At 42.8% G+C, this 16,193-nt stretch overlaps 1 protein-coding gene across 7 annotated transcripts in view; it reads right to left on the reverse strand.

Moving 5' to 3' along the window:
- Positions 1-16,193, reverse strand: part of DIAPH2 (diaphanous related formin 2) — a 352,029-nt gene that overhangs the window by 207,214 nt on the left and 128,622 nt on the right. For 4 of the 7 annotated variants that reach the window (XM_060270210.1, XM_060270207.1, XM_060270209.1 and 1 more), the window contains 3 exons: positions 14,861-14,965; positions 13,503-13,597; positions 7,588-7,689 (listed from right to left, as the gene is read on the reverse strand). In XM_060270210.1, the coding sequence (XP_060126193.1) occupies positions 7,588-7,689; positions 13,503-13,597; positions 14,861-14,965 (302 nt within the window). The remainder of the gene's footprint in view (positions 1-7,587; positions 7,690-13,502; positions 13,598-14,860; positions 14,966-16,193) is intronic. The other 3 variants (XM_060270211.1, XM_060270208.1, XM_060270206.1) reach the window with 1 other exon arrangement.

The raw sequence follows: 16,193 nt of genomic DNA on the forward strand, positions 1-16,193 counted from the left end.
GAAGGCCCTCCGAGGACAACCACACCTTGTCCCCCACCCTGATGACCTCCCCTTGTCGCCTGTGGCGATCTGCCCCCTTTTTGTACTCTTCCTTGGCCCTCTCCAAGTGTTCTCTGAGCTGCTGGTGCACCGTCTCCAGTTCCTCTGCCCAATCCTCAGCCTGTGGGCCCTCCTCCTCCTCCTCCTCCCTCTCCCTCTCTGGGAAAGATCTGAGGTCGCGCCCGTAATTGGCCTTAAAGGGCGACACCCCTGTGGAGACGTGCACTGCATTGTTGTAGGCAAATTCTGCTAGTGGCAAGCGATCCACCCAGTCCGTTTGCCGCTGGCTGACGTAGCATCTCAGGTACTGCTGCAGAATGGCGTTGACCCTCTCCGCTTGTCCGTTGGTCTGCGGGTGTCTAGCCGTCGACAAGCTGACCTCCACCTGCAGGAGGTTCATGAGCCGCCGCCAGAACCTGGAAACAAATTGGCGGCCACGATCCGAAATAACCCTTAAAGGTAATCCATGCAGTCTGAAAATGTGATCAACAAACAGTTTGGCTGTCTCTTCTGCCGAGCCTGCCCTGGCACACGGTATAAAGTGACACATTTTGGACATGAGGTCCACCACCACCAACACTGCAGTCTTACCCCTGGACGAAGGCAGATCTGTGATGAAGTCCATGGACACCACTTCCCACGGCCTGTGTGGTGTGGCTAAGGGCTCCAGCCACCCTGGTGGCGCTGCTCTGACCACCTTCGCCCGCTGGCAGGTGGTACAGCCCCTTACATAGTCTCGAACATCTTCCCGCACCCCTGGCCACCAGAAGTGTCTCATGACTAGGTGAGCGGTTTTGTCCCTTCCAAAATGCCCCGCTGTAGGGTTGTCGTGCATCTGCTTGAGGACCGTACGTCGAAGCTGGGTGGTGGGTAGGTACAGCGCACCCTTGTAGAAAAGCAGCCCTCTGCGTTCTGCAAAGTCTTTTGCCTGCTCCCTCCCCCCTCTCAGTTCTCTGAAGATGCGGTTGGCAAATTCATCCGCTGCCGTCAGTGCTGTGAGTTCTGCCTCGCTCACCACAGCTGCTCCGCAGGACCATGCCGACGGGGGGAAAATGTGCCTTGGGGCTGGTGGCGCCTCCTCCTCCATGTACTCTGGCTTGCGGGAGAGGGCATCCGCCCTGACATTCTGCTCCCCCGGGATGTAGTGGATGGAGAAGTTGAAGTTCGAGAAGAACTCTGCCCACCGTATCTGCCGCTGGTTGAGCACCCTGGCAGTTCTCCAGAACTCCAGGTTCTTGTGGTCTGTGCACACCTGGATGGGGTGCTTTGCGCCCACCAGGAAGTGTCGCCAGTGCTGGAACGCAGCGTAGATCGCAAGAAGTTCCCTATCAAACACTGTGTAGTTGCGTTCAGGCTGTGTCAGCTTCCTGGAGAAGAAGGCACAGGGTCTCCACTCCCTGTTGGCGTCCAGTTGCAACAAAATTGCGCCCACAGCTTTCTCAGAAGCATCTGTCTCAATGCGTAGGGGCGCGTCCTGCACCACATGGAACAGGTTTTGGTCTGAGGCGAACACTCTCTTGAGGCTTTCGAACGCTGCTTGCGCCTCTGGTGTCCACTTGAACTTCTGCTTGCCTCTCAGGCAGTCCGTGATGGGAGCCGTAACGCGAGAGAAGTTCTTGATGAACTTCCTGTAGAAGTTAGCGAAGCCTAGTAGGCGTTGGGCATCTTTGCGCGTCCTGGGGCTGTGCCAGTCCAGGATGGCCTGCACCTTGTCCTTGTCCATCGCCAGCCCCTTGTCTGACAGCTTGTAGCCCAGGAAGTCCACCTCTTTGGTGTGAAACTTGCACTTCTCCAGCTTCACATACAGGTGGTTCTCCTTCAGGCGTTGCAACACCTCTCTGACATCTTTCACGTGCTGCACTGGGTCATTCGAGTAGATAAGGATGTCATCTAGGAAGACCAAGCATTTCCTGAAGAGGAGGGACCCCAGGACGTGGTGCATGAAGGCCTGGAAGCATGCTGAGCCCCCTTGCAAACCGAAGGGCATCACCAGATATTCAAAAGAGCCCAGAGGCGTGAACATCGTGGTTTTCCATTCATCTCCTTCCCGGATCCTGATCAAGTTGTACGCCCCCCTTAGGTCCAGCTTGGTGAAAATCTTGCCCCTGCGTGCCGCTGTCAGGAGATCATCCACTCTGGGCATGGGGAAAGCCACTGGCTCTGTCACCGAATTCAGCCGTCTAAAGTCCACCACAAGACGGCGCTGTTGCGTGTCTTTCTTGTCCACCCAGAAGACCGGGCTGCCCCCTGCTGCCTTGCTTTCCCTTATGAACCCCCGCTTGAGGTTCTTGTCGATGAAAGCGCGCAGATCCTCCAGCTCCTGGTCTGACATGGCGTACAGCTTGGCTGGGGGTATCGTCGCCCCTGGCACCAGGTTGATCTGGCAGTCAAAAGGCCTGTGCGGGGGTAGGTGGTCGGACTCCGCTTCGCTGAAGACCTCCTGCAGGTCCCAGTACTGCTTGGGTATCGCCTCACCCCCTTTGATATGCATGGTGGCCACCGTGGCTATCGGAGGCCCCTCCCCTGGTTGGTGCTGCATGCAATGTTCCAGACAAAAGTCCGACCCAAACGTGATGCACCTCTGGTGCCAACTGATGGAGGGGTCGTGGCGCGCCAGCCAGCTCATGCCCAAGACGATGGGGGGGTCTGAGATGGTGGTGACGTTGAACGCCAGTGTCTCTGAGTGCCTTCCCACCGTCATTCTCATGGGGGGGGTTTGATGTGTGATGGCCCCTCCCAGCAGCTCCCTGCCGTCAATGGTTGCCACGTGCAGAGGAAAATCCAACTGCAAAAGCTGGATTTGGTGCTCTTCTGCAAAGCTTCTCGAGAAGAAGTTGGCGGACGCCCCACTGTCAATTAAGGCGAGGACCGTCAGGGGATAGCCATTTGGGAGCGTTAGCGTCACTTCTAGAACCACTCCTGCTCTGGGAGGGGTGGGCTGGCTCTGCACCTCTCTGTGCGGGTGGGCGGGCTGGGGCTGTTGTCTGCTGACTGTGCCTGGCTGCTGCCCCTTGTCTCCTGCAGCCAGGCTTTCCCGTTTCCCTGCTGTGGTGCTGCGTCAGTGGGGGAGGGCACCACCGTTCCCGCCTTTCCTTGCCACTCCCTGCGATGTGGGCAGTCTCTGACGAGATGCTGGGGTGAGTTGCAGAGAAAGCAATTCCCGCCCCTTCCCTCCTTGCGTCTTGGCGCCGCTGGGGTTTGAAAAGCCCGCGCGCGCGCGCTATCAATCTGCATGGGCTCCTGGTCCTGGCTGGCTCCAGGCGTGGCTTGAAAGGGTTGTTGAGGGAGTGGCTTCTCCTGCGACCGTGGGAACCAAGCCCGCTTTGCGCGCGTCGCTTGCTTGTCGTTCCACCGGGATTCCTGCCTCACCCCCACCGCCAGAGCTGCTTTGCTCAGCTGATCCATAGTACCGGGCTTTGGACCTCTCGAGAGTTCATCCTTCACCTCCTCGCTTAAACCCAAGTAAAACGCAGCTTGCATGGGAGGCGAATCCAAAACCCACCCCAGTCTGTGCACCAGCATGGTGAATTTCGCCCAATATGCGCGAACTGTCATATTTCCTTGGCGTAAATTATGCAGTTCCTCCTTAGTCTGGTCCAAATGACTATCGGACGAATACATCGTCCTCAAACCTTCTAGAAATTGTTGGACATTTTTCATGCAAGGATTCTTGGTTGCGATTAATGGTCTTAGCCACTCCCTGGCTGCTCCGGTGAGATGTTCCACAATAAACGCTACTCTGTGCTCATCATCGGGGAACTCATTCTGGTGCAGCTCAAGAGCATACACGATCTCAGTCTCAAAGCCCTGAAACTCCTTCGGGTCTCCATTGAACTTGCTTACAAGGGTCCCTGCTCTCCTTCCTGGCAGCACTTGGACTTGGGGAGCCCCTCCCGCCTTGTTTTTCTCTGCATCCAGCTTGTTTTGGAGGTCTACCGCCACCGCCCTTAAATGCTGCTCTTTTTCCTGGAGCTCTCTCACCTGTTCCGCAAGTTGTAGCCGGTCGTCCTGGACCTTCTTAGTCTCCTCTTTAGCTGCCTTCAATTCTCCCTGCGCCTGCAGCGACAGCTGTTGCAGTTCTAGCTGGGCTTGCTCAGCGATCTGCCGCCACTTCTCCGCCTCGGACACGCTCATCCCGGCAACTCCGAAGTAGCCCAAAAATGATTAGGAGGTTGCTGTCACAGTGGCCGGAGTGGACTACTTCAGAGTAACGACGCTACGCAGCTCTGCATTTTATTCTTTTATTGGTGCTGCGTATTTACAGTGCTCAAGTCATTGCTATTTACACGGAGCGATGTTGTCAGTCGGTTTCAGAACCTCCTAATGGCTTTTGGCGCGTCTTTCTCCAACACAAAAGCTTTGGCAGACCCATCCTCTTGCCCCTCCTCTTCCTGCGTAATTCTGGAGTTGGGGGGATGGGTCTTCCCCCCTTACTTGCCCCTTCCTGTCCCACCTGGGACCCTGGCTCCTCTACCCTGCCTGAGCCTCGGACACGACTTCCTGCTTCCCCACTGGAATCGGAACTCTCCCTGCTTTCCCCTTTGCTCGGGGACGGGCTTGAACTCAGGAGGGGAGGGACTTCGCGATATCCCCTGTCCCTCACAGTGGCCAAGAAGGTCTTGGCCTTGAATGGACTTGTGATACCACACCCTGCTTTAACTTTCCGAGAGGAGCGCTTTTACCGCACTGATGGCGTGCATCTTTCAGACGATGGCAATGATGTTTGGCTGGCTGATGTCCTGGTTGCTATTAGGTGTTGGTTGCGGAGGTAGAGGTATTGGCGGCGAGCCCTTTCGGGCCCGATTGGCGGTAGGCATTGGATTATCTCGTGAAGGTCCAAGTGGGGTGGGGAGGTTGCTGCCATCACCTCCCCAAATGCGGAGGGGTACTCCCTTAAGGAGTCCATGGGGCGTTGCCAAGTCCGAAACCGTGGAAGGTGAGGGCCTGAGGGCACGACCCCGATTGGTGGCCCCAGGATGGGTACCTAGTTGATGTGCATCGCAGGACCCATCCAACGGTGGTTAACCCTTCACAGACTGCCAGCAGAGCGGGCTGGAGTCAGATATAGTCGGTTAGATCCAATGCCTATGCCAATACCTCTTTTCTTCCGTAATCAATAAAGTTGTGGCCTATTCGACCCATTAACCTTAAGCTATGTGTCCTGTGTCTTTATTTCCTGGGGAGACCACGGGCATTGCCACACAAGTCTATGTTCAGTGATCTACAGCCAGGTAAATCTTTATTCAATCCAGCAGAATTACTTCTGATATGTGCAAGGATAATGGATTTGGGTTTTTTCGGGTTGTTTTAAGTTTGGATTTTCAAATATACACAATAACAATTCCCTCTTCTCCTAGGAAAATCTCCTCAACCTAATCTTAAAACTTAATTCACATGTTTAGGAACTGAAGGTGGCTTCACCCAGAAGTAACTAATGATCATGTGCTACATAAATGGATTATTACTTGTTCAACTATAGTAATCAACCAGGAATTTTATCCAATGCTTTTGCTTGTACTACAGGTCATAACAAACAAAAGTGTCTGGGAAATCTACTTTGCACCAAAATAACAGCAGCAGTAGTGGACACCTCAGGAGTCCTAAAAGACATAATCAAAGCTTAAATGACATCTATGATAAAACAAAAAACTGACCCAATGTTTTTTAGGAAAAAATATTCACGTGACTGTGGGGAATACCCCCTAAAAAGCCTCTAAACATCCACTTTTTCCTGCTCTCCAGCTCTCCTTCCCACGCTCTCTCCACACAACTCCCTCTTCAACTAGAGTTGAAGCAGGGCTGGCTGGAAGCTGTGCGGAAAAAGTGACTGCTGCTGCTGCACTACTGTTAGGCGGGGAGGTTGAGGAACCTAAACAAGCCCCACTATACTTTGGGGGTTCCTCTGCATTCAATGAAGTCCTCTCCGGGTCCTGGGGTCTCCTCGCAAGCCATGATGATTCTGGTTCTCTCCCACCATTACCTGGTTTGAATCTATCTATCTATCTATCTATCTACTTACTTACTTACCAACACTGCATATATACATGGTCACACATGAGGGGGCTGTATAAGTATAACAAATTGTTAATACAAAGAAGTGGTCGAAATTGAAGGATGTTGTTGTTGTTACTTTGTCAGTTCTTGGCTGTTAATCACAGCTTTAAATGCACAGTATTTTAATCATAATGAATCCAGTTATCATCAATGTTTAAAGAAATATAATATATAAAGATAGTCAAATGTTGTTTTTTTAATTTCTGACATATGTCACTATTGCCCTTTCTCCAAGGAACCTAGATCAGCACTCACAGGGTTAGAATATTTTATCCTGAAAACAAACATGTCAGGGTGGTTTGGCTTTGAAAAAGTGACAGCCCAATGCCACCCTCTGATCATCAGAGACGAGCTAGAATTAACTTTGGCCTACTCAGCATTTTAGCCACTCCACTACATTGGTTCTTTTCAATGACTAGACACAAAATCCTTTGTACTATGTTTGACAAGGGAAGTTCTACTTGAGATTCCTTCACCTGATGAAAGTTATGAGGATGCAAAATGTGGGAGTACTTTCTCTGAGGCAGTGCTTTATATCTGGAATAAACTGTCTTCCAAGCACATTGCATTAGCAAAAGAAAATGTATTTCTTTGTTCAGGTCTTTGGAAGGGATAACATTATGCCAGTTAGTTTCTGAGTCTTTCTTTCCTGCTTCTGTGATCATAGGTATTAGGTGTTGACAGCTTTAGTGATTCTTTTTTGTGTCTGATATGTGTTATTATACTATGTCACAATTAATTCTGTTTTAATTATTTATGCCCGCTGTCCTGGGATCTTTAAGCAAAGGTTTATAAATCTTATAAACAAATGCCATGTGGGCATACTACTGTGCTACAAGACCTTGAATGTAGAACTTCAGAAGTGATTACACAAGAAGCAAAATATCTATTTTTATCAATGCATGATTTGCAAAGAAGCTAATTAGCCAAAATGAAACATTATGTTAGATCTACATTGTGGCTACAAAAAGGCGTAGGCTATTTGCCACTGCAAGGCACCTTTCAAATGAACCAGATAGCAATAAGATATTCTATTGTTTTAAATATTTGTGAGCACAATACTGCTTCAGAAAACATTTTTGAAAGCTGATGCGACTAGAAAGAGCACATCCATTGCTGCTGTTGGCTAGCATATTCTTGCACATATATGTATGTTATTTAGATAAACTTTCACAAATGTTTTTAAAGGGGATAATTTGGGGGATGATTTTATTATGTTGAGCCATTTGGGGTAGAGTATAAGTTTACTCTGTCATGTACCTGTCCATGTGGTAAGATGATTGGCAGAAATTCTTTTCTGCATGCTCTCATCATCAGGAGCTGGAAAGGTGGCAACCAACCTAATGATCGTTTTATGGTACTGCTGTATTATTAAGACTATCCACTAATAAAAAAGCAGCTACTGTTTTTTTAAGAGATGTTCTCAGAAATCTTTGGCAAACTTGCTAAAATGCACAGTGGACAGCAATTACAGGTTGAATTTACGGAACTTACCACAACTCCAAATTGTTCTGGCTCACAGAGATCATCATACTCATTCTTTAACTCGGCTAAGGCACTGAGCTCTTTTGGTTCAGGGAGGTTCTTTACCAAATTCTAGGGACACAAACAGAAATAAGAATTATTTTTATATTTATTAATCATAGGTATAGATGATACAGTATAGATATAGATTTGTTATGCTTCAACTAGCGATGTGAGATGAGAATATTCTCAAGAATAAGAATATTCAAAATTCTCCACAAACTGTAAATTCTAATGTAAGAACCAGTTTTACAACCCACATTTAAAAAATCTAGTAAACAATCGGTCAAGCTGTGATATTGCCAGTGTAAGTAATTAATAATGATTTTTTTTAAAAAAATCCAGTTACATTACTGGGCATTGTGTCATTGACCATTGGCAGTTCTGAAATGTGAGCTACAGAAAACATTTTACTTTATTGTTTAGTTTTAAAAATGTTATTCATTTAATTTGATGATCATTTGAATTCGTATGTATTTCAACTATATGTAATAGTCTTTTTTTCTATTTTGGTGTGACCTTATTCTTTGCAATTCAATACCCCTGGCCATATAGTGTGTGTGCTTCTTTTTACAGAAAGTAGCTTTAATAATCCCATCTACACTGTCAATCAGTTTTTTATATATAATCCTTTTACTTTAAAAGTTACATTTCATACATATGCAACATATACATATACAACACAGAATTCAAAGCTGATGGTAAATATACGGTTAGTGGCATGCTTAGTGATTAATGTGAGTCATTCGCGTTGAATTTTCAATTTCAAGTTTGGTACAAAAAATCAAAGAATGTGAATTCACTGCATTGCCCCATTGAATAAAAGTATCTGTACAGTTTTTGGTTGCCATCTGAACAAGTTTACCCATGAATAAACATGTATATTAACTAATTATATCATTTTCAATGCATTAAAATGAATATTCTCCTATTTTAAATGAAATTTCTCTAATATTCTCATTAATCGAGAATATTCTCCAAAAGATTATTCTTGAGAATTTAACATCACTAGCTTCAACTTAATAAATCAGAGCTTTCCAAACTTTTCATGTTGATGACATACTTTTTAAACACGCATCATTTCGCAACACAATAATTCAGTTTTACAGTACTAACAAACCAGAGGTTAAACTAACCCCTTTCCAGCCCTGGGTGGAGAGTGGGAAGCATATGCGTGACACACCTGCACACTGCAGCTGACACACTGTGTCCCAACACACTGTGTCCCAACACACAGTTTGGGAAGTTCTATAATAAAGATACATAGATGATCCTCAGAGTCACTTCAAACTCTACAATTCTATGATTCTGTATAAAACCTTAACCTAGGTCCAGGGACTATTGTTTTAGGCAATTTTACTTTATATAACAATCATAGAATCACAGAATTGTAGAATTGGAAGGGACCCTGAGGATTATCTAGTCCACTCCCTGCAATGCAGGAATATGCAGCTATCCCATACAGGGATCGCCCCACATAATTGTTATTGTTGCTGATAATTATGTTATCACCTATCCTTCACTGTAAGATTGCAGCATTAAAAATAAATTTAAAAATGTATAATAAAAAAAATAAAAATAAAGTGGGTCCTAAAAACATAGACTTTAAGTGTCAAAAGCCAGGGTAAAGAGGCAAGTCTTCAGCATGTCTGAAAACTGTATAATTTAGGCACCTTCCATGTTCCTGGAAGCACTCTCAATGAAGAAGCTCTTAACATTGTTTTTCAGGAGAACGAATGATTAGTAAAGTAACAGGCAACCCCAATGGTTTGCCTGTTCACACTCCAATGGTTTCCACCGTTCACACCCTCTTACTCAAAGCAAAAACTAACAACAACTGAATTGAAAAATACCCCCCCCCCAATCCATAGCTGCCAAGTTATCCCTTTTTTACAGGGATTTTCCCTTATGCTGAATAGGCTTCCTCGTGAGAAAAGGGAAAACTTGGCAGCTATGCCCCAATCACTGAGTGGAGCACACTGGAAAAAATAACTGGGTGTGATTAACAGTGTGATCTATTCACCAAAAGAAAACATCCCCACATATCTCCACCCTCTCTCTCTTTCTCTGCACCTCTCCCCTTTGGAGCTTTGTGTGTTTCCCCAATCAGTTGGTTTCATTTCTCACGAAATAAAAGTGGTAGAGGAATTCCCTGATCTGCCTCAACATGCTTTGTTAGTAGTGCAATTCAACTCAAGAATATAAGAGTCTGCCATAAATCATTCCATTTTGTCTTGTTATTGGGGTATACACAGAGCCAATGCACATTCCTAATAAATGCAAATGAATCACAGCCCTTTCTCTCAGGACTATAAACTAAAAACAAAAAACCACAGGCACACTTTTACTCTTTGCATCACAAGGACTGGTGGAATATGGTAGGGGAGGTAGGGATTTACGTTTAGTTAAAACCAGACTAATACTCGTTTTTCAGTGTGTTAATTATAACTTTCCAACTGCACATACACAATGAACATGCCCTGAAGAGCATGTCTGCCCACACTAGATTTACAAACATTTGTTGTTTCTCTGTCCTTGGTCATACATGGATTTGCCACATAGACATGTTCAAATATACATGTGCTGTTTGTAGAGGCTATCAAAGTTTGTGGAGAAACTCAAAATACAAATTACTTTGGATGGTATTTTTATGATCATTTTAATGTGGCATTCACTGAATTTTCTTTCTTTCGACTGCAATCCTGTTGTGGCAAAGCATTCTTCTAAATAGTGGTGAAAATGTAGTTTGCCATCACCTCCTAAACCATGGTGAGTTTTCTTACTTCCATTTATTGGAAGAATGGACTCCTTCACCACAAAGTTGCAAGAGGTGGCGAAATCACTTTATCAGAGTCAACCATCACAACCTACCATTTCACCAAATGCTACCCAGATTCATTTTTTCATTTCCATTCTACTGTGAACAGTTATTGGATCTGTATGTATAAAGTTAGATTGTTCTTAAGAACATCTGATTCTGACATTGATCAGAATTGAGTGAGTGTATGTTGCAAAATATTTCAAGAAAGTTTCCCTGTTTCCATAAGTAAATGCTAGATGGAAATGTCATTAGAATGCAAACTAGTTTATAAAACTACAGTATGCAGAAGGCAAACAAAAAATACCAACCTTGGATTAACAAGCAACCTTCATTATGATGAAGGTATGACAGTTGTCCCCAGTTCTAATTTTAAAACATTCCATACATGCACCCATTAACACATTCACAGCATAACAGTGCAGTACAATGTTTTGCATAGAATCACATTTCAAGTGGCACCTTACTGATCCAGTTTTAGACAGGATAGTCAAAAGAAAGTGTTTGTGACAGCATTAAAACACACTTTGTATTCAATCGTTCATGCCTCATAGCTCTAATTTTATGGCATGTCAGAACTGTGATGTTAAAAAAACTGTCTGTTAAACAGAACTGAGACATTTAACTACTTTCCACATTTCTGCAATTATTCAACAGTATTCCACAAACTTTTATTTTCTTTAAATGTTAATTGCACACTTAAAGGTTAGTTAAGTGAAGATATTGAACCATAGTGCCTTTTCTTGCATACAAAAATGTAACCTTTCTTTCTTGTCTCAAAACATCTCATTAAATCCCTCAAGCCTTGGTCACACATGGATTTTTCATAAAACCCATCATGATGCACCCAGATTGGATACTTAACAAATTTAAGGATATATGACATACACAAGTTGTTATCAATGTACTCCCAATTATTATACCCATGACTCTTAGTTAAATCTACTGGTGCAGGCAGCATAGGAAGCTGCCTTATGCCAAATCATATATTTTTTTTTTGTGTGTGTGTGATCTACAGTCTCTCTCTGTATGTAATGTATTGCATGTTGGGTTGTTTATATGAATGGATAGATTGATGGATGTGTTAGGGTGGTTTTGGACCTGCCCTTTTTGACATGTCTAGAATGCAATCGCTAACCAACCTTAAATAATGGTTTGCTGCTCACTTATTCATCCTTGGTTCAGATATAATATGAAACCAGGGCTTCATTCTTTATCCTGCTCATGCCAAGGAAGGAGTAAAAGCTACCAGACCACATGCTACCCTTTTGCAAAATAAATAAATAAATGAAAAGCCAATAACTCTGGATTTGTGTTAAACAAAAACAGGGATAATCTTATATGATTGTATCTGAAGAAGTGTGCAGGCACACAAAAGCTCATACCAATGACAAACTTAGTTGGTCTCTAAGGTGCTACTGGAAATAATTTTATTGTGTTTCGACTATGTCATACCAACACTGCTACCTACCTGTAACTTATATAGCTGATTTAGTTACAAAGCTTGTATTTCAAGCTTCCTCCAAAAAAAAGCAACTTCTGCTGAATAGTTAAGCCAAACTGGTTATTTTTTATTCTAATTTTTAGCGATAACAATGTATTGTTAGTGGGTTTTGCAGTCAGCTGCCTTTCACTTTATTGTCTGGAACTTTATATGTGAAGGCATGTGGATCATTCATTCATTTATTTTAAGGAGGCTAGGAATCCCAACTTGATTACAATTTGGAAATAGTTCTTATTGAACAGCATGTTGCCCCCCACTAAGATTTCTGAACCTCCATAAATGTATTTCTAAAACACAAGGAAAGTTGTCTGGCAGTCCAGTACTTAAATATGAAATATTCTCTTTCCTGCACTCTCCTCTGAAAAAAAGCATCAAGGGGAAGAGGGGGAGCGCCCCATCATGTTTTCTAACCCCTCTACTTCCTCCAGGAGCCAGTCATTTTGAGGCTTGTGCTTGCATAATTATCCTGAAATTATCTTTAAATGAGCAGGCACATTTACTGGCTGCATGCAAGGGGAGGCTTCTGCATTTTACTCTCATCATAAGCGTCAGAAACTGGGAGCAGGTCTAGAACGAATTGTAAGATTAACTGAAGGTTCACAAATTTTAAAAGGGTAATTTAATTAACTGCCCCAATTGCCCCATATGAGGAGGTCTCAAACCAAGAGGAGATATTTTTATCTTGAAACGTGTGCCCACTGAAATAAAATTAGCAATCTAATCTGTAAATTTGTTTCTAAAAGAATTATTGGGCAATTTGTAAATAACTTGAGCAGAACTTAGTTGGACACAACCCATTTAAAACAGTCAGGCTTTCCAGAAAGAGTGAAGAAAGCATTTGGAGTGGAGAACCTGGGAGCCTTCAGATATTACTGGACTCCAACTCCCATCATGCCAAATTATTGCCCATGCTAGCTGGGCCTAATGGGAGTTGGAATCCAACAACATCTGAAGGGCTATAGATTACCTACTTCTGATATAGATCAAATGAACAATGTGAATTAATTTTTCAAAAATTACAAATGACAACACAGTGGTTCAAGTGGAGCACACATCTAGGTCAATCATATGTAGTGTTAATTTAAGACATTTAAAGTTTACAAGCATCTCCATTCTGAATCAGTTCCCCTATAGCAGGTATGTCGGGGTAGCCAATGTGGTGTCCCACATATATTTATTATTCATATAGATACCATGGCAGAGATAATAATTGGATTCTAACTCTCACTAGTCTTAGCCAACATCACTAATGGCCAGAATTATGGGAACAGTGGTTCTACAGCTTCTGAAAGGCACTACATTGACAACCCCTGGGGTATGTGATGTCATTAACCCCATACCACACTATGGTGAATATTTATTATTAATTATTATTTTATTTATTATATTTGTATGCTGCTCTTTATCAAAGATCTCAGAGTTGTTCACAGCATAAAAATACAGAATAATACCACAAAGTACATAATAAAAATAACAAGACATGTTACCAATATATGAATAACTGAATAGGTTATCATTCTGATGATTTAAATTGTGATTCTAAGATATGCTGTGTTAACTTACCTGAATCAGTGCTTCACTCAGTTTTAATTCATCCACTTCTAGAATAATATATTTTATTTCTTCATAAGGCATGCGGAAAGATCCCAGGAAAATTGCTGAAATGAAACACCACTATTTCAGAGTCTACTGTCAAATGGAAATGACTTTTACTTCGTATTGCTACATTAAAATTGTCATTGGAAAAGCATCAATTAAACAACAACAAAAATCATTCCAATTAAAAAGAAATTACCTTAAGTATGATTGGTATTTAGGCATGTCTCCCACATAAAGTAGGCATAGAATTACAGCATGGGCTTTTGTTTGAGGAAGGGGCAGTAGGGTTTATGGTTAGAGACTTAAGTATTAATCCACAAGTGAGACTTCTGCATTTAAGTAAACACTAAATGCTCATGTCAGGCCAGATTAAGTCTTGGAGTGGGGGTGAGGCCTGGTAGAGAAAAACATTACCTTATAATAAAAGGTAAAAGGTAAAGGATCCCTGGACGGTTAAGTCCAGTCAAGGATGACTATGGGGTGCAGTGCTTATCTCCCTTTTCAGGCCAAGGGAGCTGACATTTGTCCATAAGCAGCTTTCCGGGTCATGTGGCCAGCATGAATAAACTTATACTGGTTCACGGGGGACTGTGATGAGTGCCAAAGCACACGGAAACACCGTTTACCTTCCTGTCACGGTGGTACCTATTTATCTACTTACATTTATCTACTTACAACGGGGGCTCACCCTGTAGCATTGATTTGAACTGCTGACCTTCCAATCAGCAAGCCCAAGAGGCTCAGTGGTTTAGAGCACAGTGGTACCCATGTTATAATACAAAGATTCATCACTTTGATTAAATAAACTAAATACGGGTCCTGATGAAAGAGGAACCAGCTCTATGACAACTCTAAATTACTTCCAGGCCTCTTAAATAATACCTTTGTTGTTTTATCAGTATCCTCAGACACTGTTTATGGTCAACAGCACAGGAACATTATTGGCTCTGGTAAGTGTTGAGAGGCATTAAGTATACAAGAGTCTACTCTCTCCTAGGCATTCAAGTTTGACCTAACTATGAAACAGGTCACTCCATCATTACCTTATTGAATCAGAGTACTCTTGAACATAATTTCATCTACCGCTGATGTCCAGAGTCACAGTCTCCCAGATAACATTAGCTAATACCTCAAATTTCATGCAGTCCAAGGAGCCAAAGCTAATGAAGACAACAATGCTTGTCAGGCAACAGTTTCTACATTAAGACATTTCTTTCTAACTATCAAACGAATGACAACAAAAAAGTCTCACAAAGTTTTTTAAAACCCTTAAAGTTTGGGCTCAGACAAGGACTGTGCAAGATGAAAAACCTATTACATACACAAATTCTGTGCAGTCTTCCCATCCAATATCCGTAGCTCTTTAACTCTTTTCTTAGGCAGAGACACCTTCTTTTCTTCTGTATTCTCGACTGCCTTTTTAACTGCTAAACAAAGGGGACATTTATCAGTATGTGCAGACAGCAATGTTTTTACACCAAAACTGTTTAAACTTTCACAATATTTCCATGGCTGTGCTTTTTATGTTGAGGTTAAGAAATTCCATTGATAAATAAACAGAGATCAAACCATCAAGTGCATGGTGAAAACCTGCACAAAACATGCACAGTGACATTTTTTTTAAAAAGTCATTGCTAAAACTGATTAATGAACTTCTTCAGAGCAAATCCAACAGACATTGTCTAAAGCTGATGTGTAGCTCTATTGACCTTGCCCATCTACATCAGCGATTTGAGAGTGCAAAAGTGTTATCACAATTTCTTCAGCACATCAGAGCCTCCTACTGGTTGTAACCACACAATACCAATCCCTATGTTATTTTTTCAATGATGCCACACATTAATTGGAACATGGTCAAGAGAAATGAAAAATGGTTCAGGTGTCGGTAAAGTCAGAGTTAAATGCTTAACAAAACAAATCAAATAGAGGATCTAAATTAAACCTGTTGGTAAGCAACCAATATTTTGTTTTCATTTAATGCCATGATCTATTTTGTGAGCAATAACGTATTTGTTTATCAAAGCAGGAGAAGAAAAGCTGATGCAACATGCTGTAAGAGTTTGTTTTCCATAGTATTCTTAATGCTATGTACTGCATGTGCAGCTGAGAGGTGGATCTATTGTTGCATTGCCTACACCTGTAAACTAATGTATTCCCCTGAAATGATAATTTTATTATGACACCTGCTTGGTGCCCGCACAAGAAACAATGGCATTAACCAAGGTAAGCCTAAAATTTGAAGGAAATTAAAAGCATCCAATTGTTCTGGTGATAAGGAAAACCCACAAGAATGTAATGGTTCAGAGACTTAATTAAGCAAAACTTCACTATTAGCTCATCCCAAAATCTGGAAACACATGGGTTTTGAAAATTAACAGCTGCACAATACCTAATGTGTCTCACACCTGATCATTAACTCAATTACTGAACACTATTAAACATTACCTTTGCATGATTTAATTCTAACATTAAGACAACAAAACATTGTTACCAACAGTGACCAGATATAGCAAAGGGCAGGGGTTATTGAACTGTTAACCAAAAATACCTGTTTTATATAGTATTTTTTGAGGTACAGGAATATCCAGCCATTCAAATTGTATATTCAGTTGTCAGATATTTGTAGAATAGTAGCTTACATTTATAATTACTAAA

Source organism: Zootoca vivipara, chromosome Z, assembly GCF_963506605.1.
Source record: "Zootoca vivipara chromosome Z, rZooViv1.1, whole genome shotgun sequence".
In the NCBI taxonomy this organism is placed as follows: domain Eukaryota; kingdom Metazoa; phylum Chordata; class Lepidosauria; order Squamata; family Lacertidae; genus Zootoca; species Zootoca vivipara.